Raw genomic sequence first — 26,661 nt, forward strand, 5'->3', positions numbered from 1 at the left:
TTGAAAAATATATCTCAGTCGTTGTTTTATAATTTGAATAGGTTTAACCTGCCCAAATGTCTTAATAGGATACATGTATGTAGGACAAATTCAAAAATTATCATGTTTTATTATATATATATATATTATATATAAATATATGTTTTGTTAGTATTTATTAATGAAAAAAATGACACGGTCTGTGTAAAAGACAAAAGTACCCTTTGTCCTAAAATGAAAAGCATCAAAAAGGAAAAAAAAAAAAAAAACTGTAGATTAGAGAGAAGAGAGAGAGAGAGAGAGAGAGAGAGAGTTGTCAGCTGAGAAAGGCAATGGGGAAGAAGACACAGAGCGAGAGAGAACTCAACAAGAAGAAGGAAAGCCTAGCCCACTTTTCTTCTTCAATCTTCCATTAAAGCTCTCTCTTCTCCTGCAGATCTCTCTCTCTCCTCGAACCACACGAGCATATATACTTCCCTTTTTCTCTCTCTCTCTAGAATCCACCTTCTATGGTTATGGTTCGTCACTAACAGAGAACACTAATGGGCTGTTGCGAATCCTCTTTCTTCAAAGAAACTCTCTCCGGTAAGGATCACCGCCACGCCCAAAACCGCCCCTCCAACGGCACCGCCACCACTGTCTCCGCCGTGGGCGACGGCGCCGGTGGTGGCGTACCGACCTTCTCCGAGTTCTCCTTCTCCGACTTGAAATCCGCCACCAACAATTTCAGCTCCGAATTCATCGTCTCGGAGAGCGGAGAAAAAGCCCCCAATGTCGTCTACAAGGGTCGCCTCCAGAATCGCCGGTGGATCGCCGTCAAGAAATTTACCAAAATGGCCTGGCCCGATCCGAAACAATTCGCTGTACTAAATTGCGATTATATGATTGATTGTTTGTTTGTTTTTTGTGTTCGTTGATTGTTTTAGGGTTTGTTGAATTAGGGGCTAATTTTGTTTTCTTTTGGGATTGTTTTTCAAGGACGAAGCGTGGGGGGTTGGGAAGTTGAGGCATAAGAGGCTTGCCAACTTGATTGGGTATTGCTGCGATGGTGATGAGAGGTTGCTTGTGGCTGAGTACATGCCCAATGATACCTTGGCCAAACATCTATTCCACTGTATGTTTATTTAAATTGGTTCTATTTTCTGATTCAATCATGCAATTATTAATTCGATTCAAACTCAATTTTCTTTGATTCTGAGCTTAAAATTTAAATAATTTTGTTACCATATATTAGTTAATTGAATTCTTTTCAGGATCACCTAAATATTTTTCCCAAACTTTTAACTTCCTGGCTTTTTATGTTTCACGTAGGGTTCTACTATTTTTTAAATATGATGGAAGTAAAAGGAAAAAGTAAATGCTTTGATAAATTGCATTTCTCTTCATTGCATTGCATTCTTGTTTTGAGTGAAGTATTTAAGACTCTGGGTTTTATTTTCTTGTAGTGGAATATTGCTCTCACTTTGGTCACGTTGAGCTGTTGATGGATATGGTTTTGCTTGAATTGGGTTCACCGATATACCTTCGAGGTTTCTAGGGGTTTTTTTTTTTTGGTGCCTGAAAGTCACAGTTACATATATGTGGAATGTATGGTTAATATTGTGGAATAATCATGGTTGGGGATGGTTTCTCTTTTGTGCATGGCAGAATTTATAAATGGTCTATAAGCCTAAAGAATTATGGAGTCTAGGAAATAGTTTGTAACTACATATTTGAAGCTAACATTTTGGTATTTGGTAATAGAACCGTAGGATCAAAGTTGCATACATAACTTCAGAATGCTGTGTCATTTAGTTGGTGTAGTTTAAAATTGAGGTTAGAAGGACAAATAGATGGTTTAGAATCTAAAGTTTTAGAAGATGCATTTATTACTGGATATATGGGAGCTAGTTTGAGGGAATGGTGAGAATGAGGTGGATTGGGATGTTGTCACTGATTCTATTCAATTTAAGGAAATTTTTATATAATAACAATAGAGTGGGGAGGCTTCATGACATGAAAAAGTATTGACTGTGTAGATATTGAATTGTTGACCATCATCTCATCCAAAAGCTTAAGCTATTAGAGAGAGGGACAACTTTATTATTTATATTATATACTCAACACACCCCTTCACATGTGGCCGGGCAGGCTCTCCTCCATAAGCAAGCCAAACTCATGCATATATTTTTAATTATCGGGTAGGCGGTAGGGTTCGAACACGAGATTTGTTGCCTTCTTGGATGCAATTCTTTATTATGCTAAGATAGTGATTTGCATGTGCGTGTGTGTGCACAATTTCATATACATACTTGTTTGTTGGCAATATTTATCTTTCTTGAAAGTTAATCTTTTCAAAATTTTCTCTTTAGTTTAGGAATAATAGTATAAGATTGTACTTCTCTTAATCCATTTGAAGGATAATTTTCACATCATAGGGATGTTGTTCTTTCCAATTTGTTGACATAAGGATGGTCTTTTGTTTGTGAATATCTAAATTCAGCTTATACTTGCTTCACAGGGGAGAACCAAACCATTGAGTGGGCCATGCGCCTAAGAGTTGCTCTATATATTGCCGAAGCATTGGATTATTGTAGTACAGAAGGGCGTCCTCTGTACCATGACTTGAACGCATATAGGGTTCTCTTTGATGAGGTGTTGTGATGGATCTTTTTAAGTTTGAATAATTATCTGGTCATTCCTCATTGGGTGATAAATATTGTTCCATTCTTCTACATAAGTCTAGTTACAGTTAGACATCATTACATAGAGGATCTTTTTAAAAATAAGTATATATACACATAGGCCCTGTTTGTTTCACTGGATATAAAATGGAGGATATAATTTGACGTGGGATTTAGTCAATATATATAATGAAGAGGATATATGTTTTGGATAATATATTCGTCAATTCATGTTTGTTGACTTGATATATAAGACTGGATATGTATTATCCATGCTCGTTTTACAAAATATATTGTGGGATATAAACAAGTAATTTCTAAGATTGCCCTCATAATATATTTTAAATACCTATATTGGAACTAATGCAAATAAACAAATTAAAAATTCATATTATTTTTTATTGGAACAAATTAAAGATTCATATTAAGTTCAATAATTTTTCCAAGCAAAAAATAAATTATATTATATTAATGTCAACCTGATAATGATAAAAAAAAATTATATTATATGAAATTCAAAAATTATATTAAATTCAATTCAATAATATTATATTATATTAAATTCAAAATTTATATTAAATTATGTTAAATTAAATTCAATAATATTATATTAAATTCAAAATTTATATTAAATTATATTATATTATATTATATTAAACTCAATAATATTATATTATATTAAATTCAAAATTTATGTTAAATTATATTATATTATATTAAATTCAATAATATTAAATTAAATTCAATAATTATATTATATTAAATTCAAAAATTATATTATATTAATTAGATAGACAAGAGGGTAAATTGGATTTTTTAAATCATATCCCAACCTATGGGATATGATATAATGGTATTGTACATCCTCCAATTATGGGGGATATACAATCTCATAGTATATTATATCCTCTTTAAAAAAAATTGCAAACATGGGATATGTGAACCTCACGGTATATATCCAATCCCACCCTTTATATCATGGATTCAAACAGGGCCATAGGGTAGAGGATCTATTAGGTTTAATTGAAGCTAAGTCTCTTTGGTTGGTTTTGGCAGAATGGTGATCCACGGCTTTCATGTTTGGGCTTGATGAAAAACAGCAGGGATGGTAAAAGTTATAGCACGAATCTTGCATATACACCTCCTGAGTATCTCAGAAATGGTAAACACTTCTTTTAGTTTTTAATTTTATTAATTGTTGGCAGTCATGGTCCTTGCAAAGATAAAGCAGAACATCTATATTGTAATGCTGGACTTGGGAAGGCATAATTTTATAGTTTTGTTTTGAAAATAATTTGCTAATGATAACAAACATCGTGTTAAAGGAAGGGGCAAGTCCCATTTACATGCGATATACAAAATAAAGACTTCTAAAGAAGCATCAATGAAGGCTTAAAGAAGTCTATAGAAACTGCTGAAGAAAGAGTTCCCACTGAGTAAACTGGCATTGACACCCATAAAACAGATTTTAGATGACATCAATAAAATTTGAGGGAGGGGTGGAGGATGTAGGATTTTCAAGATATCTACTATTTGCTCCCTTCTGGATACTCCAAATGAGAGAAATGTTCAGATGAGAATGGTGCATATATCACCAGATACACCACAATTAATGGTCATCCATCCATGTCAACTTCAATCTTGATTATGGAACTTAATAATCACAAGAAACTGAAAATTGAAGCAAAAGACGATAGACTATTTAGGACATTGCATGCCCAAGATTTGTTGGAAATCACTTTCTTCGTGCTGATAAGTGATGATAAAGTAGCATGTCAAGTTGATTTAGCTGGAAAGATCTCATCATGAGGTGAGCAAAGATACTTCTCTACTAATTTCACTGAAAATAAGAGTGCCATTGGCCGCACAAACCAAAATGTGAATTTTGTAGGCATTCAACATATGTTGAGGCACTGTCATTGATCTTTGTGTGTGAAATGCATGCCTAACCCCTTTGGGTGGCCATTCTTGAAGTGTGAGATGTAACACATCTTTATTTTGACTCATCCTTTGATTTATTTTGGAGTCCTTATAAATAGATTTGTTCTATCCACTTTCCCTTTTCCATAAGACTTGTATAATTTAGTATGAACATGTCTCATAAGTTTTTTATGTGCCCTTATTGCCATGAGATGTGTAAATGTTTAATGGAAACCTATTTTATAATGTATTGAGGTATATTTTGACTAGTGCAATGAAGACCACCATGACTACATCATGCATTTGTGCTTCATTACTAATTGAGAGCTCTAAAGGTTGTGGTAAAGGCACACGGGGATGATTTAGTGTTTGAACTTTTGAAGTCTATAACATCACTGAAGATTCGACTTTACATGAATTGGAAAAGTTTTAATACCTTGTTGACAAGCTAATGGTGTTTCTCTTGGTAAGTTATTGCCTTGGTTCTGAAATTGTGAATGACCAAAGTATATATTTGTGTAAATAGTTGTGAGTGAGGTGGTTGGATATGACCTTCTAGGAAGATGGCGGATGCTGAGATAGCAATGAACCACCAAAGATGGTGAGGATGGTTAGAATGTTACAACATATGTATGGGGACCTCCTTATAAAAGTTGGCCAAAGCATGGAGGCCAGCTTGCAACTTCCTTGTGGTTTGACAATATGGTGCTGTCACAACTATCATCGTGTCCATTATCAGACCTTTTGTATCGTAACTTGGGAAAGAGTTTCAATGTCAAGTATGATACATTCTTCAGGTCAAGGCCTTTCTTTCTCTAAAATTGAGCAAGATGCAAACCATTGGCGGGTGGCTACGCACCCTGATGAACCCCCCAACCCACATACCTCTAGTAATCCAAGCTGGAGATCCCTTTTTCAAGTTTGGAGATGACATGGTGCCCATGATGCCTTTCTTGTGGCCGGCCATAGGTGTACAGATACCCACAATGTGTACGTATGTACTTGCCTGTAGTGGCAAGTCCCAAAATTTTAATTATATTTTGCATATAATTTTGGAGTTTGTTTTACCAAACCCAAGTGTTTTTGTGTCAGATTTGCCAAACCCATGTTGTTTTCAACATATTTACCAAACCTATGTTGTTTTCAACATATATGCCAAACCCAAGTTGTTTGTGAAATCGTGTACTCGGAACATGATTTTGAAGCCAAAATCGTGGTTTGATCACATGGCTTAAAGAAGAAATTTAAAAACATAGCTTTCCCTGCGCACAGAGAACCCTCCCATCAGCCCAGTCACTATTTGGAGAAGGCATCCCTCTACTTAGTTCCATTCACAAAAGACTTACCAGTGTTGTGAAAGGAGCGCCTAGGCGCAAGGAGCAGCAAGGTGCAGGTGCAGCACCTGAAGCAAGGCGAGGTGAAGAAGGCGCGCGCCAAGGTTTTAAAAAGCGGCCCTGTTACATAACGGTTGTGGTGGTTACCACCACCCGTTACGGCCGCTTTTGCGTTGTGGTTGAGATTCACAAGTGTGTCGACCGTAACGGCTGTTGTAGCAATCGCAACGTTGCCGTAACGGCCGTAATGACGTGTTTTGCATCGTTACGTAACGGTTCTGAATTGGTTCTTTTGAAAAAAAAAGAAAAAAAAAAGATGAAAATGGGGGAAGGGGATAGAGAGAGAAAGGGAAAGATGGAGGAGTGAGAGAAGAGGAAAGATGAAGAACATGTTATTGATTTGTTGAAGCTGTAAGACCTATGCTATTCTATTCAGTTGCTATCATTCAACCATTTTGTTTGTGTGTGTCTATCTATATATTGTTTGAAAATAATAATAATAATAAGTATGGTCATTAGCCATTTGGCTTGATTAAAATATATATATATATATATATATTTAGCTTTTTATTTATTCTCTTACTTTTGTCATTGTTTATTTTATATATAATAGTTAGTGATCGATTTTTTTGTAAAATATCTAGAAAACATAACACCTATAATTATATATTAATACATATTTTATACATGTCAATTTTTTTTTTTTGACTAGTTTATTTTATTTTTATTTACAGGTTATCCAAAAAGAGAATGAATATTCAAGTGATCCAAACCTTTTAAAAAAAAAATTTCTTTATAATTTATTTTTAAATTTTTATATGATTACATTAGCATGTATAATTTATTTTTTAAAACTATTCAAGTTACAATTTGCATATACTTCCACAAGTATAATAATTAAAAAAATAATTTCATACATCTAAGTCCAATAAAAAAAAATTGTCACAAGCATAATATGGATTTATGGCATATAAAGTCATTAATTATTAAAATAAAATGTAAACAACTCAGTTTATAGTGATTTAAAAATATGAAATATATTGGATCATATTTAAAAATTTACAAAAATTGATCAATATTTATTTTAAAAGCCCAATGAATATGATTATGGAAAAAAATATGCATATCGATTAGTTTTTTTCAAATTGTGCAAAAAATAAAAAAATTCACAGCTCCGATTACCGCAACCATTACGCTACGGCCTTTACACCTCACAACTGCAACCGGGCCACCACCACCGTTACGGCGACCGCAACCACTTTTCAGAACCTTGGCGCGTGCCTTTTGCGCGACTCGGCTAGGCAAACAAAGCGCAAGTCACGTGAGCGTTTGCGACTTTTACTTTTTTGTTTTCTGATTGAATCTAGCGGTTGATATCGTGTTTTTAAAGGCCTCAATCACTGAGGATTAGAAATCTAAGCTATACTAGTCAATACCCAGCCCCAAATCGATTTGAAATGCCCTAATCAATTTGAAAGAAAGAATAAATCTTGCGGTGTCTCTTCTCTTCCCTTTGGGTCGTCTAGTCTCGTCTCTAGCCTAAATGAGTTCTTCTTTTGCTTCTTCTTCGTCTCCTTCTCTTTTCTTCTTTGTTGCCTGGGTTCTTCTTCTTCTACGTTTTTTTTGGGTACGTCTTCGACTTGCTCTCTGTTTTTTTTCTTCCTATTCATTGTTGGCTGCTGGATTCTTCTTCTTCTTTTTCTTCTTCACTGTTGTGTCTATTTTCTTTTCCTGTCTTCCTTTTTTTTTTTTTCTTCTTTGATGTTGTGTTGTGTTCTTCTTAAAATTTCTTGAATGTTAATACTAATATTCAGTGTGCTTGGTTTCAATTTTCTGAATTCAATTTTTTGAAAATTGAGTTTTTTTATTTTTTGTTTTTTTTTTTAAATTTTTAGTGAATATTTTTAAAATTTTAAGCAATTTTTTTACTTTTTTAGATGTATCTTACTTAGATTTATCTAAAAAGTAAAATATTTGTGAAATTTTTTTAAAAAAAAATTAATAAATACACAAAAATACGAAAAATGTATTGAATTTTTGTTTTTTAGGTATTTAATGAATATTTTCAAGATTTTTTTCACAAATATTATGGCTTTGTTTGGTTTGACTTTAGGAGATAAGTTTTCAAAAAATATTTTAGGAAGAGAGTTTAGAAATTTTTATAGTTTGTTTGGTTGTATATTTTGAAAATAGTTTTGGAGTTTGGGAGTTTGGAATGATTTGATATTTTGTTATAATTGAGTAGATGTATGTGAGAGAAAAAGTGATTGAAAAGGAGAGATGAGAGAAAAAGTGATTGATTGATGTGTCGGAGAGATAAAGTGATTTTTGGAAATTTTTTGAGAAAAATTATAAACCAAACAAAATTTTCAAAAATTTTCTTCAAAATCTTTTTCCCAAAGCCAAACCAAACAAGGCCTATACTTTTTAAGTATTTATGTTTGGTGTGTCTTAAAATTTAAAAAAAAAAATCTTAAAATATTAAGAAAATTCAATGAAAAAAAAAATACAAAAACAAAAAAGTAGAATTTTCTGAAAAGTGAATTTTGGAAATCAAAACCAAACAGGAGTGATTAGTATTTGTTGTATGTTTATGTTTTGGATGTTTGTTTGTTTGTTTTTTTTTTTTGGTTAAATGTGGATTATTTTACCTTTGAAAATTGAAATACTATTGTTATATGCACTTTTATGGCTGTGAGAGTTATTCTATAATTTGCCTCAATTATTTATTTATTTATTTTTAAATTGTCTTAGTACTAACATGCTATGAATTATTAGTCTATGTTAATTTATCTATTTTTTTACTAAGACTACGCGCCTTACTTCAGTAAAAGTCCGTGCTTCGCCTTGTGCCTAGGCCCCAAGAGACATTCGGCTCCTTTGTGCGCCTTGAGTCTTTAAAAACACTGAGACTTACAACGGAGGGTTTGTCGGTGACCATTGGCTGTAGTTGTGATGTTATTTATACTGCACACGTATACCCTTTCCAAGCATCCTCTCTCTCTCTCTCTCTCTCTCTCCGCAAACCCTGTTGCCATAAGTTTTCCCACATTGATCAACTCTTTCTGTATTTCCTTTGCTTTGTCCAAAGTTTTCCTCCTCGCCCTGCCGTCCCCTCCCCTGCCGGCAATGTGAACACATGGATTGCATACCATGCATCATGTGTTGTATGTATTGCCCTAGCTTTATTCAATTTTTTTCTAAATAACTTTGTGCTTGTAGGGAAGGAGGAAAAATTTCTTGTTTGTCAAATTTTCTTGCTTGTTAGATGGTGAATTTCTTGCTTGTTTTTATAGCAGGGAAAATTATATTTTTTGGTTAGGAAAAAAAAAATATTTTAAGCATGAAAATTAGTCCAACATAAAAATTAGTCTACTACTCTTTGTATGATTGTAGAAATTTTTAATATCAATGGAAGAACCTTGTTATTGAAGTTCACAATTAGGAGGTAAATACAATTTTGCAAGGTAAAATGGTTAAACCACTTGGCAGTTTTTGCTTGCATGTGATGCCCAAATTTTTTTTAAAGCCAATGTAATGAAAGAGCTATCTATTTATACACATAGAGGTGACGTAGCTTGAAAGGTACCTCTAGCTCTTATATTATGGAAGTTATTTTTTATTTTTTTTTCAACTCTTAAGAATCTGATTGATCAACTAGGGAACAACAGCTCCAGAAGAGTGTAACAATTCCACATTTTTGTTTAAAATTGTGTAATGATGACATCTTCCATGAAATCGTGTCTTCCATGAAATCGTGTTCCGAATATAAGACACTGATAAATGGGTACTTCCTCTTTGGTATATACCCACTATCGTAAAAAAAGATGAAGTCTTTTGCAGGGTTGAGGTCGCCTTGGACTACCTGGTAGTTCACTCCTCCCAGACTAAACGATCGCACACAATGACCAGGCTATAACCAAAATAGGTGTAAAAGAAAGCAGTGATTTGGCTTTTGAAAAGTACATTCGCTCTAAAAGAGCCTACTCGGCTTTTTTTGGAACTCATTTATAGGAGGTTTTTTTCCAAGTGGATTTTGGGATATTTTGGCCCTCTGTTCTAAGCTAAAGTGAAAGAGGAAGAAATGGGGCACGAGTTCTTGTTGCTTTGAAAAAGATCTAGCGAAGAGCACCAGTAAACACTTTAAAGAGCTCACGTTCCTACCTTGGCTACCGGTGAAGGGGGGGTATTGTTACTTAACCAAAGCCATACCTGAGTGACTTAGGAAGCGGCTTTGTCTTAGCCTTTCTACTTCTGCCCGAGCCTTTCATGGAGGAAGGGCTTCATACCATACTTGAGCTTTGGATCAATGTCCCAACCTCCACCCTTAGGCTTGTAACGAGACCCCCGTGCCTTCCTTTACTCAATGCTCCTGAAGTCGTTAACAAAAAGAAGAGCGTCAGCTCCTAACTCTAATGCCTCTAGGGAGAATCTGCACAAGGTCGAGGAGGAAAAGCTCCCCACATCAAGTCTACAGGCCAACGGACAACACCATCCCATCATCCTTTGATAATACATATAATCTTCCAAACAAAACTGCAGATTCATGTTTCTATTACATGAGTTTGATTCATATTTTTATTTTTTGAATTTGTGTGATTAAGACACGATTTTTGCTCGTGTTACCAAAACATGATTTCACTACCATTTTTGTGTCCAATGAAAGATGTTATACTCTCCTTTTGAATTGACCGGTTCTTTGTTTATAATTTAATATTTTACCATTATTTATTCAATAGTGCTAGGAACACTAACATAACAACAAACATACAATACATGCATGTGGGTTCCACCACTTGACATGAGACCCACCTAACATTGTGTTTAGTTGGTATATTTGTTAGTATTCCTAACATTATTGTTATTTATTTATTTTACAGAGTTTTTTTGTATTACTTTTTATTTTTTATATTTCCAAACTCCAATGATTATTTTGACTAATAATTAATAAGTGGGACCTTTTCTACTCACCAAAGCTGCCTACCCCTTGAGCCACAACTGAATATAGTTATTGCAACCAAGAAATCACAATTTCGCATTCATGCTAAGAAACGAGGAGGTTATCTGATGTGCACGTGAACAACAAATTCTAGCAACATGAAAGCGTGTGATTATTTCACGTTTTTCTTAAAATCGTGTTTTGGTTACACATTTTCATTGAAATTGTGTATTTCTTATGCAACTGTGCCGAAGCTGTGGGTCAGTTCCATGACAATAAAGCAATACTTGCTCTGCTTGAAGTCATGACTACCATACATACTTCATTGAAGTTGGGTTCCGAAAACACAATTTTAATGAATTCATGTTTCTATCACACAATTTTATTTTTATTTTTATTTTTATTTTTATTTTTTTAGAAAGTTTTTTTTTTTTTGTTTTTGAATTCGTGTGATAAAAACACAATTTTGCTTCTAAATTTGTTACACCAAAACATGACTTCAAAACAATATGGGTTTGGTAAATATGTTGAAAACATCATGGGTTTGGTAAGTTTGATACAAAATTTCTTGAGTTTGGTAAAAAAAAAACTCTATAATTTTGTGTTCATATAGCATAATGGCGAAAAAAGATTCATATAGACGCCACCTACGGGGTTTATTTTGGTTTGGTGTATACTTTTTATGTATTTGGACTTTCTTTTGGTTGAGGAACATTTTGCAAAAGATTGATTGAGCAAAAGTTGAGGCATTATATAAATTTATTTTGAATTTTGCATAGTTAGAACAACGTTATGAGTTTGCACAGGCACACCTCGTTAAAATACACTGCAATTTTGCCTATTTATTTGGGGGGTGAGGAATGGGGGGAAAGTGGTATGCAGCTGCTATGACAGAATGTTGCTCAATTGTGCTGTAGCACAGGTTATATTGCATCAGAGTCATAGTGTGCTTGCATGAATGACTTCTTATTGCGTAATACTTCATTCACCCATTAACTATATTACATCTCTACTTGCAGGAAGGGTCACCCCAGAAAGTGTTATCTTCAGCTTTGGGACTGTGCTTTTGGATCTTCTCAGTGGAAAACACATCCCACCAAGTCATGTAAGTCTTTTACTTTTAATGATCTTCAATATCTGGTCAGTTTGCTGTATACGCACTATCTCATCATGGTTAGTTCACCCAATTGAGAAGTTTGGCATAACACAAAAAAGTCAAAAAGTTAAAAAGTCACTATCCTATTTAAGTCACACCATCTTATTTAAATCACATCACCTCTCTACCACATTACTTCAAACCCAATCCATATTTCATAAAAAGTCAAAAAGTACACTTATTTAGATTATCTCAAACAACCCCTAAATTGAGCTAGTTAGAACTTGGAATTGTAGCCCAGCAGACTTGTAAAATAGTTATCAAGGAGGATATTTATTAGTCCACTTAGAATTGCTTCTTTCTCAGATGATGATGCAATTAAAAGCTGCTCACTTAAAAATTTGCTCATTCTGATTCACCAACTTGTTATAAACCTTTTATTTTCTATTTTCTGTTTGCTTTTCTGCTTTTTATTTTTTTGATGATTTTTAGTATCAGGAAATTTCTGACAATTTATTACCCCTCCCGCCCGAACCCCCCCCCAAACAAATCCTCCTTTTGTTTTTTTTTGGATTTCCTGCAATCTATCTCTTGTTTGATCTAACTGGTTAAATTAAAAATGCTAAATGAAATTAATTAAATGATATTAAATCTATTGCTGCATTATTTGTTGCAACAAAGTTTCCTGCCAAGAAGCTGAAAATGAGAAAGATATAATCTATGATGCCCTATAGCCATATTATCAGCAGGAGATGAAAGGATATTTCCTGCATTGGTGCTCATGTGTTTTACTCCAAAGGTTACACTCAGCTTGTGGCTCCGGCATCATATTGTCACCCCCAGGCCATTTGGGCCACATTTTCCATCCAGGTCTCCCTCTTGCCCCATCAAGGCAGCTAAAGGGGCTTGGGTGGATATGGAAGAATGTCCAGCTATGACAATCCATCAGCAGGAACCTGCTTCTCAGCAAAGATAATTCCACTAAGCTGCATAAATTCCTACCAGTTATCTCAAGTATCATATGACAGTAAAAATCAAATGTTCAGTAAAATTGAGGCGACAACGTAAATCTCCTCTGTAATAAATACACACTTTATAGAGGGGGCCTTTCTGTTTTTGTTGGACGGTTTACAGATTTAATTGCACGGATTATATTGTCAGATTCATCACTTCTGTCATTCCTTGCGCAAACCATCATATATTGGGGTATTTGTCATTATAATGGCTTACTAGGAGATATATGAGCTAATGAACTTAAGGTTATGTGATCTAGGAATTCTCAAGATTGAGTTGTTTTTTTACATTGGTGGCGATGAATTGCTGCATTGAAACCTTTTCTAACCTATGGGTGGACCATGGTATAGTCCTTGTGATTGTGGGGAGTTTGAGTTTTATATAACATTGGAGTACTTAAATTCTCCTGTGTGCAGGCTCTTGATATGATACGTGGAAAAAACATTCTTCTATTGATGGACTCACATTTGGAGGGAAACTTTTCAACTGAAGAGGCTACTGTAGTTTTTGACCTGGCCTCACGATGCCTGCAGTATGAACCTAGGGAGCGGCCAAATACCAAGGACCTTGTTGCAACACTTGCCCCACTGCAAAATAAACCTGACGTGAGTCGTTATTTTGCTTTCCAAGGTTCTAATGCTCAAAATATCTTTTTCTTAAATTGAGTAGTTTTGTAACTTTTGTCATGTAAAATCTGCTTTTGGTATACCAAGTTATCAAGCAGTAATAGTGCCTGATGCAATACTATAGAGGTCCCATGCAGATGTTTTTTGGTTACCAAAAAGTTTTTTGCCAGAAGGTCACTGCTGCTTTTGCTAGCCCTATTGGTATCTGATTTCTCTATACTTCCATGTACAACCATTTTGTTGCCCAAGTACTCATTTTACCTCTAGCCTAAGAAGCACGGACACTTCTAAGAAGGTGACGTATCTGTGTCGTGTCCGTGTCAGACACCGACACTATTTGGACACTTCTCCAACACGTGTCCGACACTCTTCAAAGTGTGTCCTATTTTTAATTTTTTTTGAAAGACCTGGACACTTGGAGGACACATGTGTTCATCTTTTAGACACATGTGTCTATCAATTAAACACAGGTAAAACTAATTATAAGTTTGAATAAAACAACTTAAAATACAACAATAAAACAAAAATCATATAAATTTATAGGAATTGGTGTCATATTACATTTTTTATTATCTTTGAATGAAATATTCATGTATATAACATATAATAAATATATAAAATTATATATTTCATACGTGTCCCCCATGTGTCGTGTCTTGTATTTTTTGAAAATTGACGTGTCGGCGTGTCCGTGTCCATGCTTCTTAGCCTCTAGCTGTATCTCATTTCCAGTTGCCAGTTTCTGGGTGACGACTCAGTTGCAGAAGTTGCAACTTGCATTTATAGACTGTTTTCTTCTAAGCAAAATTTTATGTATTTCTTTTATATTCTTCGTTCTATTTGGCTGGACTAAATTTAATTTAGAATATTCAGTTTACACAAAATATTTCCACATAAGGTTATTGATTCATGGTTGTGTTTTATTTTGAATTTGCTCACTCCTGTTTTTGAAATGGCTTTCCAGAATTCTGAAGTTACATTTGGAACTTTGTAGGCATGGTCTTGGTTGGATATACACTGATTAAAGCTGTGCTTAGTTGATTAAAGTTTGGGCCATAAAAAGATCAAATATGCTTTTAGTTAGTGTTGAAGGTCTCAATTCTTTGCATGCAGATTCCATCTTATGTGATGCTAGGAATTCCAAAGCACGAGGAAGCACCACCTACTCCGCAACACCCTCTTTCTCCAATGGGTGATGCTTGTTCAAGAATGGACCTCACAGCTATTCATCAGATTTTGGTGATGACACACTACAAAGATGACGAAGGAACCAATGAGGTAATGATTTGTAAGTAGATTTGTTGATGCCTCTTACCATTTCTGTGCTAGAATACTTATTTATCAGAATTTTGATTGGCATAGCTATCTTTCCAAGAGTGGACCCAACAAATGAGAGATATGTTGGAGGCGAGGAAGCGCGGAGACTTGGCATTCCGTGACAAGGAGTTTAAGACTGCCATAGACTGTTATTCTCAGGTATGTACTTTGATTTGTGATGAGTGTACTGTTTGAATACAGATAATGTCATTGTCATGCCATGCACACTGGTATTCAAGCTGGTATCATATTGGAATACTGAGATCCTGAATTAGGCAGCCTACTGTTTGTCATGCTTTGGCTGCTATAGTTCATTTATTTACTTGCACTCTATTTGTTTGGGCTCATGTGTCTGATGTTTGGTACAACAGAAAGCATTTTTCTCAGTCAACGAAAAAACGTCTATTCAGATGGAAAATGTTTTTCAATTTTTAAAAAGTGGATAAACGTTTTCCGGATTAAGGTCTTACCAATGCCACCACACTGCCACCATCACCGCTGCCGTCACTAACACCTCCGCTGACGCAGCCACCACTGCCATTTTCACCCCACCACCACCACCCACACCAGCTGCCATGCCACCCCCACTAGCTCCGCCGCCATCCCACCACCACTAATACAACCATTAATACATTAATTTCAATGACTGAAAAAAATCCGTAATATTTTTCTCCAAAACAAACTGACTGTTGATATAGGATTCCTTTTTTGACTATTAAATTGGGTAAGATTGTTTATCAGTATTTGCTAATGAGGTGCTGGGATAATACCTATTTGAAAATCAATGCCTCTAAATGAGTACCAAACATGTTCAAGCGAACCATAGATGCATAAACCCCGGAAAATGGTTGGAGAAGGATGAGGGGGAAAGAAGTTATTTTCTGTGCTTGCTTCATATGTTCATGTTGTTTTGTGCAGTTTGTGGATGTGGGAACCATGGTTTCACCAACTGTATATGCCCGACGGAGTCTTTGTTATCTCCTCTGTGACCAACCGGATGCTGCACTTCGAGATGCAATGCAAGCACAATGCGTCTACCCAGATTGGTCCACGGCATTTTACATGCAAGCAGTTGCCCTTGCGAAGCTGGACATGCACAAGGATGCAGCTGACATGTTAAATGAGGCTGCTGCACTTGAAGAGAAAAAGCAACGAGGCGGTAGAGGACCTTGAGAACCCCCCTTGTATTATTCTTTTTTTTATAAATTAGTTGGTGTTTTTTGTAAGAAAAATGCATTGGGTTTTATTGTACAATTTAAATGGGGGCTTGTGGTTGCCATTTTAAAGATGTATGTACCATAGGGGGAGATGGGCTTGTTTTTTGACATTCTACTGTTGTTAATGTTATTATTATTATTATTATGATTATTATTATTATTTTCCTTGTTTTTTTTTTTTTTTTTTTTTTTTGTAATAATCAATTGGTTTTACATGTGTATAACATATCATATAATATATATGTGAAATTCGAAGACCTGAAAATTTTGCGACTCCTCTTTGAAAATTTGCCGTGTCTTTCATTGAGCCAATAATGATGGGATCCTTATCGGGAATTAGGACTACAAATTAGATAATGATATCGTCACATGTTATTATTGTTACGTTTAATATTTATTTTATATGTTGGCTACCTAGTTTTGCAAACAAAACTAGGGGAAATAATTTTGTTCCTTCTATTGGCAAAAATCTAAAATTCTGTCAGTGTGTTGTGTTAAAAATTCGTCTCATGTTGTTCATAGGTTAATGCCAAGATATTGGCTTGGCAAAACATTCATTGTATTTGATTGAGAGATTTGGAGAGAAATTTGAAAAGGATAAAGGAAAAGGGAAAAAGGAATGTGAAATTAGGTAAAATATAGGTGTATTTTATTCACATTTTATTTATTTTTTTCATTTTTTTTTTTAAATCACTTCTTAAATCTCTCAACTAAGCACAACATTAATGTCTTTTGTTTTCTCACTCTTAAATTAGTCTCTTTGTTTATAGTTTGTAACTGCACATGTTCTTGTCTCTTAATTTTCTCCTTTATTTCCTATTCTCGTAGAGATTTGAGGATTGGGAAAGAAAACAAATACATGTTGAATGTATATATATATATATATATATATTTTTCTTTTCTTTTTTACTCACTATTCCAACTTATGTAAATAATTCTCCACTACCTGTTGTGTTCTCTCTCTCTTGACAATCTATCCTAGAAACTCTATTTAGATGCCACATGCAAGGAATTCTATTTAGTATCGAACATTTATCTCTCTAAAATTAAAAACCAGCGGCTAACATTCTCTCCATATCTCTCTCTGCTTTTGTAATTCACATAGAATATAGGTTACCAAGACCAACACACACAGCTATTTTACTGTATTTGTTCTTAGTTTATCTTTACTTTGAAATTTTGACATTTTTCTTTTCTTTTTTCTTTTAAATTATCAGCTAGTGTTGTTTGTTTTTACTTTTATGCATGGGTTCTTGATTTTAGTCCGCCATCCGCCATCCATACGGTTTTCAAAAATAGGAATCTCTCAACACCAAAACAGAGCATCAAGAAAATAAAATAAAATAAAAGCAAATGATTCACGATGTATTGGTTGTAGTTCATGATTGCCAATGTCAGTGGTGATCGATGTGAAGATCTTGCTGCATGAATAAGAGAGACTGAGAGTTGAGAAAAAGCATGAGAAAACACGTTGGTTGGTGTGGGATGTGATCGTTATGATGTTTGCGTCGGGAGGGTGGGCGATGGGCAATTGAACTTGATTTTCATGGCTGATTTTCAGATTTGGAGATGTCAAATCCCTCTTCTTTCTCAGACATTGTTGAATTCCATGGTTTACAACTCACGGTCGTGGGTGAATGTTGAGGGGTGGTGATCGATTGAGAGGCTAAGGGTTGAGGTTGGAGCTGCAACCATGTATTGGCGATGACTTCCAGCCCTAACAGCTCCCATCTTCAAAGCTTTTGAGAGGCAAACATTGGAGCTAGAAAAAGTGAGAGTAACGGTTACCTGGTTTTAAGGCCAGAAGGGTAAAATAGTGATATTGATGATGTTAAGATGAATTGTTAGGTCAATTAATGGAGATGAAAATTTGTTATACAAATATAAATTTTAAGAGGTGAAATGTAATTTCTAAAATTACAAGATAAATTGTATTTTCACTACAAACAATCAAAGGAAGAAATTATTTATTATTTCAGCTTGGTGTGATTGTTTATTTTTTATTAAATCTACCAAGCAACCTACTGCTGCTCATTCTTCTTCTCGCTCTCGCTCTGGCCCTTTTTTATTTTTTTCGGGGGGGCGGGCAGATTGTTAGAGAATACAAGAAACTTGTTAGATAGTTTGTTAATTACAAATATTGCACCAATTGGTTTTACATCTAAGATAAATAAATTGTGTAAAACTAGTTACACTTGTACAACACAAATTTTAGGTAGTATGCAATTAGGCAACAAACAGTTCAGCCTTGCCATCAATGAAGAGACTCATAAACTCTTCACCATCTACAGTTTCCTTCTCTATGAGCAGTTGAGCAAGCTTGTGGAGGATGTCAATGTGGTTTGTTATGATCTGTTTGGCCCTTGAATATGCCTTCTCTACCAGTTCCCTTACCTCTGCATCTACCACATCTGCAGTTGCCATTGAATAATCTTTTTGGGAGGACATCTACAATTAGAACATACAGAAATTAGATTTCATTTACAATTGTGTTTCTGTTCATGTTTTCATTTTTCAGAAAACACACAAAATTTGATGAACTGTTCGGAATAATTGTCTGAAAACTGCTTTCAAACAAAAAATGAAAACAGAATAATGGGTGTTTTCAAACTTTTGGTTGTTTTGTTTCTGAAAAGAATGAAAGTACAACCAAACAGACCCTAAAAAACATGGGTTTACATAGTACAGCTGAAAAGGCCTTAGCATCGGGAAGGACCAGAACTCCCTTACCTGTTGACCTAAGAAGGGATTTCCACCAGGTCCTCCAATGGCAATCTGTCCAATCTTCTTGCTGAAACCAAATCTCTCCACCATCTGCCTTGCCACCCTTGAAACTTGCATGAAGTCATTTGATGCTCCTGTTGTTACATTCTCATCGCCAAAAATAACCTCTTCTGCAACCCTGCATTAGTAATTGGATGAATTTATTTATTTATTTATTTATTCCTGATGCTATATATAGATCAGAGGGAGTTGGGCAACAATGGTAACTCCAATCAATCCCAAACTGTTTTTTTTATTAAAAACTACCCAATTGCCATTTGAATTTGCATTCAATTAGAGCCATTTATCATTCAAGAATGTCCCAAAGACCATGAATGTTCCTGGATTGCCCTAATACATCTTACTTTGCATTAATGAAAATGAGTTTGTTTGTATAACTAACCTTCCACCAAGTGCAACAGCCATCTGGTTCTCCAGGTAACTTCTACTGTATAGTCCAGACTCGAGCCTCTCTTCGCTAGGAGCAAAGAAGGTAAGACCTCCAGCTTGGCCACGAGGAATGATAGATATCTTGGCTACTGGATCATATTCCGGCATAAGTGCACCAACCAAAGCATGCCCGGCTTCTGCAACTCGAATTGCATACACATTGTCAACAAATCTAGAAACAAAATCAAAACATGAACACAAGATTTTGTGAAGACTTTATGTTTTATATACCGTGATAAGCAACAAGTCTCTTCTTCTCCTCTGAGACAACAGCATTTTTCTTCTCCGGTCCAGCAATTATTCTCTCGAGGGCATCGGATATCTCATCTTTGCTTATTTCCTTGAGGTCACGCCTGGCTGCCAGAATGGCTGCTTCATTCATCAGATTCTGCAAATCAGCTCCGGTGAAACCCGGAGTTCTCCTTGCAATCTTCTCAAAATCCACGTCTTTCGCAAGTGCTTTTCCCCTTGAGTGCACCTGTTGCACATCGTTGTTGATTAGTAATCTTATTTAGGTAATAAGAAAGCCATAAATAAACCCACGGTTTTATTTAACAGTAGCAAGATATGTATAGATATTTGCAATATGGTCACATATTGGACGATATCAACCGACATATCAATAAATAATTGTATCAGAAGCCCAAAATCCTGATGTGTAACGGGTGATACGATACATAACAGCTGATATTTAGAACCTTGATTAAACCCTAGAAAAAGGCATTAGTAGTGTCTAATAGTAATATCCTTAAGCTCAGACTACAGCAATATTTCAAAAGTAAGTCCTAGCTACCGAACAGGTTGAAGAACACCACCAATATTGACAATTCGACTGTTCCAAGTCGTATAACCACCAAGCATCAATGCCTCATCAAATGAAACCAAGGTTCTTTTTTGAAACTGGAAGACACTTGCTGAGGCTTCATAATTGTGTTGAGGCTTCATAATTGTGTTCTACTAATTTGAAGCAACCAAATTAAATCCCGTCTGCCACAATGCTACACTTACCTGCTAAACTAAACCAACACCAACATGTTTACTGTAAAACCTCTATTACTATGTTCTGTTAGTACATATTTTACAATCCAGATGAATGAAGCTAACTAATAGGTTGTTCAAACTAAGTTTGAAAACTTAAAAATGAGCTAAAAAAAAACATTCAAACTTGGCATGTTTAGACCAATCACAAATGAGCTTTAATCATGTCGATCATGAGCCGGGTTTGAGTAACTTATAAATTGTTCATACAAACTTATCGAAACTTATCGAGCCAAACTAAAAAATGTAACAAGCTTCAAACTATATTCAAGCTTGACTTTTTAACATAACAAACTGACACAAAGTAAACTTTCAACGAACAGAACATGCTTGACTGGGTTAAGTTTGCTTTACAGCCTAACATTATTGACTGGGATTGAAATTGTTACTTATCACAAAAACTTAATTGAGTCCACATTGAGCTTTGTTTGCATATGTTTCAAACCAATCATCATGTTGATCAAAAGCAGTGTTTGAATAACATTAATTTGTATACGGTCCTAGCTCAAAAAAGAGTGTTTGGTTTGAATTTTCTGGATTAAATTTTTGAAAATTGAATTTTTTTGTTTTTTCGTGTTTTTTTTTTTTTTTGTTTTTAGTGAATATTTTTAAAATTTTAAATATTTTTTTTAGTTTTTTTAGATGCACCTTAATTAGTTAGATATATCTAAAAAGTAAAAAATTTGTGAAAAAATATTTTAAAAAATTATTAAATATATAAAAATATAAAAAATGTATTGAATTCTCAATTTTTTTTTTTGTATTTTTGATATTTAGTGAATTTTTAAAAGATTTTTTTCATAAATTTTTTACTTTTTAGGTATATTTATGTTTGGTATATCTAAAAATTTTAAAAATTACTTAAAATATTAAAAAAATTCATTAAAAATAAAAAAAAATACGAAAAATAAGAAAAGAAAGTAGAATTTTCTGATAAATGTTTTCAGAAAAACCAAACCAAACAAGCTACTCTTTAAACTATGTTCAAACTTAGAATATTTAACATAAGAAACCTATCTCGAACGAGTTTTAAATAAGTTTAAAATCGTTTTATAGCCATAATTTACATTTTTAACTGAGATGGAAACTAATGCACTTATCACAAAAACTAAACTGAGTCGACATTGAGCTCTCACCTGGAGGATCTTGACTCTCCCAGCAACATCTGGCCTGTCCACTGTAACTTGCCTATCAAACCTCCCAGGCCTCAACAATGCTGAATCAAGAACATCTGGCCGATTCGTCGCAGCCAACACAATCACACCCGAATTCCCCGAAAACCCATCCATCTCCGTCAACAGCTGATTAATAGTCTGTTCTCTCTCATCATTCCCACCTCCAAGCCCAGCCCCTCTCTGCCTCCCCACTGCATCAATCTCATCAATAAACACAATGCAAGGCGCTTTCGATTTCGCCTTTTCGAACAAATCGCGAACTCTCGAAGCTCCAACGCCCACAAACAACTCAACAAATTCTGATGCCGCACACGAAAAGAATGGAACTCCAGCTTCTCCAGCCACTGCTCGAGCCAAAAGGGTCTTCCCTGTACCAGGAGGTCCAACAAGAAGACACCCTTTTGGAATCTTAGCTCCAAGAGCTGTATATTTATCTGGGTTTTTCAAGAAATCAACAACTTCTTGTAATTCCAATTTGGCTTGATCAGCACCAGCAACATCAGCAAATGTAACTCCAGTCTCTGGGACTTCTTGAAACTTGGATTTCGATCTTCCGAAATCCATCGGGCCACCGAGCCCGCCGGAACCACCAGGACCTCCCTGAGCTCGCCGGAAAAGGAAGAAAAGTCCGGCAAAAGCAAGGAATGGAAACAACAAATTCCCAATGAAATTGAACAACCCACCGCCAGATTCACCCTCAGAAACCGAAATATCAACACCATTCATTGCCAGAATGTCGATGAGATCTGGGTCGTTGGGGACAATCACGGAGGCTCTCCGGCCGTCCACGGCGGTAAGTTGGAGGGCACCTCCGTCTTTGCTGAATCGGACCCTCTCGACCTTACCCTTTTTAACTGCGTTCAAGAACTCGCTGTACCTCCATTGATTACCCTCTGGGAGGTCAGAAATTGTCTGGGTTTGGGGTTTGGGGGCAGCCAAGAGTAGGTTCTGAGAAAACGGGGACGAATTTGAAGAACTGGGTATTGTGTTTTCAGCTTGAATTGTAGGTGGAGGATTATTGGGTAAGTTGGGGGAGTCTAGGGCTAGGGCTAGGGCTTGTGGAGTGATTGAAGAGAAGAGCAGGGCAGCTAAAGCGGCTTGTGATGGTATGTTGTTTAGATTATTGGGTTTTCTTTTGTTGTTGAGAATTGATTGAAAGTTTCTTCTTCTGGAGAGAAAAGGGGTGAGTTTAGCTGTTTTGGGGGTTGGAGGAGAGACAAAGATTTGGGTACCATAACCAAGGAAGCTTGAGGAGAGAAGAGGATTATTGGTCATGGAAGCCATGGATGAGGATGAATTTCTTCAGTTCTGTATTTTCTCTCTCTTCGAACCCAATCCAGAAGAGTGTTGGGTGGGGGTGAGGACTGTGGAGATGGGAAAATAGTGTTTGGAAGAGTAGAAAGTGAAATTAGCGTAGAAATTTGGAAGATCTAAGTGGGCTTCTGGAGACTTCAATTGGAGCCATAAATTTGATATGTTATCCAGTCATTTCTTTGACAGTACGCCCCAAGAACATCGACTAAAATGACCATCAAAGAAAAAAAACAGATCGACTACATGATAAAAGAGACAAAAATAGAAATAAAAACTAACAAATCACAAATTACTGGAAAAATCAAAATTTTGATTTGGAAATTTTAAAATTAGTTTTTTTTTTTATTCTTATATTTTTATTATTAGTGAATATTTTTGATTCTGTAATCAAATTTTTTAAAGGTAAATTACAAATATATCTCATAAGTTTACTTAAAATACGGATTATCTCATGTAGTTTATAAGAAATTATAAATACCTTATTTTTAGAATTTTTTATTTAACATAATTAATTGAAAAAAAAAATTATAATTGCCCTCTTATATAATAATAAAATTATATGAATTATTAATTAGAGTAATTACAAACATACTCCTAAAGTTTGATCAAAATACGAATCGCTCATGTCATTGTGAAAATTACATTTCCTCTCTGAGATTTTCAATTTCATAGCATATCGCTCATTTTATTAATAAATTATCAAATTAATTAACAGATTTTAATGATGTTAGAAATATGTTTCAATTAATAATTTAAGTATTTTTATTACTGTATATGAGAGTAATTATGAATTTCATTTTTTTAGTTAATTCTGTTAAATAAAAAATTCTAACAAAAGGATATTTGTAATTTTTCAAATCACAGAGGACAATTTGTACTTTAAGTAAATCTCAGGAGATGTATTTGTAATTTACCCAATTATTTAAATATATTTCTGATATCTTTAAAAATTATTAATTGACTTAATAATTTATAGGTAAATTACACTGACACCCCTATGGTTTTTATTTAATACAGATCTCACCCTCATGTTTAAAAAAATTACACTTATCCGCATGTCAAATTCAAATGACATATTTGCCTCTTAGTTTTTATACATAGAAAATAATAAAATAATACTGATATTTTTTTTATGTCATTTCAAGAAAATAATAATCTGTATATTTGGTTTGAGTTTTTTGGATTAAGTTTTTTGAAAATTGAGTTTTTTATTTTTCATGTTTTGTTTTTTGTTTTTAGTGAATATTTTTAAAATTTTAAGCATTTTTTTTTTACTTTTTTAGATGCATCTTACTTAGATATATTTAAAAAGTAAAAAATTTGTGAAAAAAATATTTAAAAAATTAATAAATACATAAAAATAGAAAAATATACTGAATTCTCGTATTTTTTTATTTTTGTTTTTCGTATTTAGTGAATTTTTAAAAGATTTTTTCACAAAAAATATACTTTTTATGTGTATTTATGTTAGGTGTGTTTAAAAATTTTAAAAAAAATCTTAAAATATTAAAAAAATTAGTAAAAAAAATAACACGAAAAACAAGAAAATAGAATTTTCTAAAAAGTATTTTTGGAAAACAAAAAACAAACAAGTTGAATAATTTTCTTTGGTTTAACTCACAAAAAATTGATTTTTTTTCGTATTTTTTTTATTTAATTTTTTTAATATTTTAAGCAATTTTTTTATTTTTTAAATACACCCAATCTAGGTACACTTAAGAAATATAATATTTTGTATTTTTTTTTAAATTCACCAAATATAAAAAAAAATACAAAAATTCAGTAATCCTGTAATAAATGTAAATGACGGTGTTTGATAATACTGTAATAAATGTGAATGAATAGATGAGAACGAAAAATGATGGTAGAAATAAAAATGAAAAATGCTATTCATATATAAAAATTTATAAAAAAAAATATCATAAAAATGTTGTGATAACGATATTGTTGTAAATATAAATCATATTTATGGGTGTTTTATTTTAAAGTGAAATGACACCATTAAGATATATCATTGTGTTTAAAAATTTTATACAAAATTTATGTTTGTATATCATCACTCAATAAGAATATATTTAGGTAGAATTTAATAATGAAAAATTATAAATATGGTCATGATGATAGGAAGAAGAAATGGTAGGAAAAAGGGCAAAATGGTCATTTAAAAAAATTTAGGGCATAACATCAACAATCTATGGAGTAATTTGTAATGAGATTACAAATCTCAATGAGTGGAATATAATTTTTCAAATGTGAAGGGAAAATCTGTATTAAACAGAAATCTAAGGGGGTGTCAATGTAATTTACCCATAATTTATTAATAAAAAGGGTCAATTGTTATAGAATTAGAAATTTTATGGGATGCAATGTAATTTCAAAAATAATATGGACAATTTACATTTTAAACAAACTTCAGAATGTGTATTTGTAATTTATCTATTTTTTTATTTTATATATTCATTTCTAGATATATTTAAAAAGTTAAAAAATTATGAAAAATCTCTACGAAATATTCACTAAATACGAAAAATATTTAAAAAATTCAAAAATTCAAAACATTTTTATTTTTTATTTTTTTTAAAATTATTTTTTATAAATATTTGAGAAATTGGTAATAAATCTAATCTAGTAATTACATAAAACATTAAGTCCATTGGATATTTTTTATTGGTAAAAGATCCGCCATTTGTGAAATAGTTTTGTGAGAAATCAGTTTATTGTTTTAAAGGATATTTTGTTTCTAATTTTACCCCTTGATTTATCTATTAACTTTTTTTTATCTGTTGACTCTCATTGACTATCTGTTCATATTTTTTCTCTTATCTATTCAAATTGTTTCCATATTTGTTCAAATTTTTTTTCTTCTATCTATTGAAATCTTTTCTTCAATTTTTTTTTCTATCTATTCAAATTTTGACTATTATTCATTTTTCCCCATTTTCCATTCAATTTTTATATGTTTTCTCTATCAATTTCTCTTTTTCTTTCTCTATCTGTTGAAAAAGAGAAAAAAAAATCATTTTTTGCAATCATCATCAACAACAATAACATCTCTCTCATCCTTATATCTCTCTCTCTCTCTCTCTCCTTCTCACTTTATCTGTAGGAATGAACCAAAAAAAAAAGAAAGAAAAAAGACACAAAGAAGGAACACCAATCTATTTCATCATCATCATTATCATCATCAACATCAACAACAGATAATAAAGAGAAAAAAGAGAAAAAAAATATACCCAAATCTACATCTTCTCCATTTATCTGTCCAAAATCACAAAAAACAAATATATGAAGAGAGAGAGAGTGAGAGGAATGGAGTGCACAATACATATACAATACAAAACGAAGTACCAAGAATTGACTAGCTAAGTTTTCATTTTTTGTAATAGAACCAAAAAATGAAAAATTAACATATGTGAATCAAATCAAAATAATTTTATAATGTATGTACATATATGTGCGTGTGTGTGTGTGTGTGTGTGTGTGTGTGTGTGTGTGTGTGTGTGTGTGTGTGTGATATATGTACATATATGTGCGTGTGTGTGTGTGTGTGTGTGTGTGTGTGTGTGTGTGTGTGTGTGTGTGTGTGAGAGTTTCTGAATAAAGTGGTCACAGAAATCATTACATATGTACACAGATCATTATAAATCTATGGTCACAAAAATCGACAACGATGACAGTTACATGGAGGTAGTAGTAGTAACGATCGAGATCTGATCCAAAAAATAAGAAAAAGATAATTCTCACCTTCACTGACGTTGACACCTTAAGAGAAAGATCCAGATCATCAAGGATGATGAGGTGGTGGTTGACGGCGAA

At 33.6% G+C, this 26,661-nt stretch overlaps 2 protein-coding genes across 3 annotated transcripts; one reads left to right on the forward strand and one right to left on the reverse strand.

The window, feature by feature from the left end:
• The first annotated feature begins 215 nt into the window (after positions 1-215).
• On the forward strand, positions 216-16,265 carry LOC114315244 (serine/threonine-protein kinase BSK1). 2 transcript variants are annotated; one of them, XM_028261833.2, is made up of 9 exons: positions 216-842; positions 958-1,093; positions 2,480-2,613; positions 3,699-3,804; positions 11,855-11,940; positions 13,362-13,550; positions 14,685-14,849; positions 14,934-15,047; positions 15,807-16,265. In XM_028261833.2, the coding sequence occupies exons 1-9, from the start codon at positions 522-524 to the stop codon at positions 16,059-16,061; spliced, it is 1,506 nt and encodes a 501-aa protein (XP_028117634.1). In that variant the 5' UTR covers positions 216-521; the 3' UTR covers positions 16,062-16,265. The 2 variants fall into 2 exon arrangements, with proteins under 2 accessions (XP_028117634.1, XP_028117635.1); XM_028261834.2 differs by lacking the exon at positions 13,362-13,550 and having other exon boundaries at positions 236-842.
• A 1,931-nt stretch (positions 16,266-18,196) lies between these two features.
• On the reverse strand, positions 18,197-23,124 carry LOC114315245 (ATP-dependent zinc metalloprotease FTSH, chloroplastic). The gene is given in 7 exon segments (XM_028261836.2): positions 18,197-18,553; positions 18,836-18,895; positions 18,897-18,935; positions 18,938-19,007; positions 19,272-19,455; positions 19,550-19,796; positions 21,493-23,124. Coding segments are annotated over 7 exon segments (2,145 nt in total). The 5' UTR covers positions 22,816-23,124; the 3' UTR covers positions 18,197-18,331.
• Positions 23,125-26,661: the final 3,537 nt, after the last annotated feature.

This window comes from Camellia sinensis, chromosome 6, assembly GCF_055761805.1.
Source record: "Camellia sinensis isolate YWXY chromosome 6, ASM5576180v1, whole genome shotgun sequence".
Lineage (NCBI taxonomy): Eukaryota > Viridiplantae > Streptophyta > Magnoliopsida > Ericales > Theaceae > Camellia > Camellia sinensis.

What these genes read in the sequence shown, in the direction of transcription:
- LOC114315244 (XM_028261833.2), top strand. Translation starts at nt 522, where the DNA reads ATGGGCTGTTGCGAATCCTCTTTCTTCAAAGAAACTCTCTCCGGTAAG. An exon ending in TCCTGAGTATCTCAGAAATG is followed by an intron (nt 3,805 to 11,854) that starts GTAAACACTTCT and finishes CTCTACTTGCAG; the next exon opens with GAAGGGTCACCCCAGAAAGT. An exon ending in CCATAGACTGTTATTCTCAG is followed by an intron (nt 15,048 to 15,806) that starts GTATGTACTTTG and finishes TGTTTTGTGCAG; the next exon opens with TTTGTGGATGTGGGAACCAT.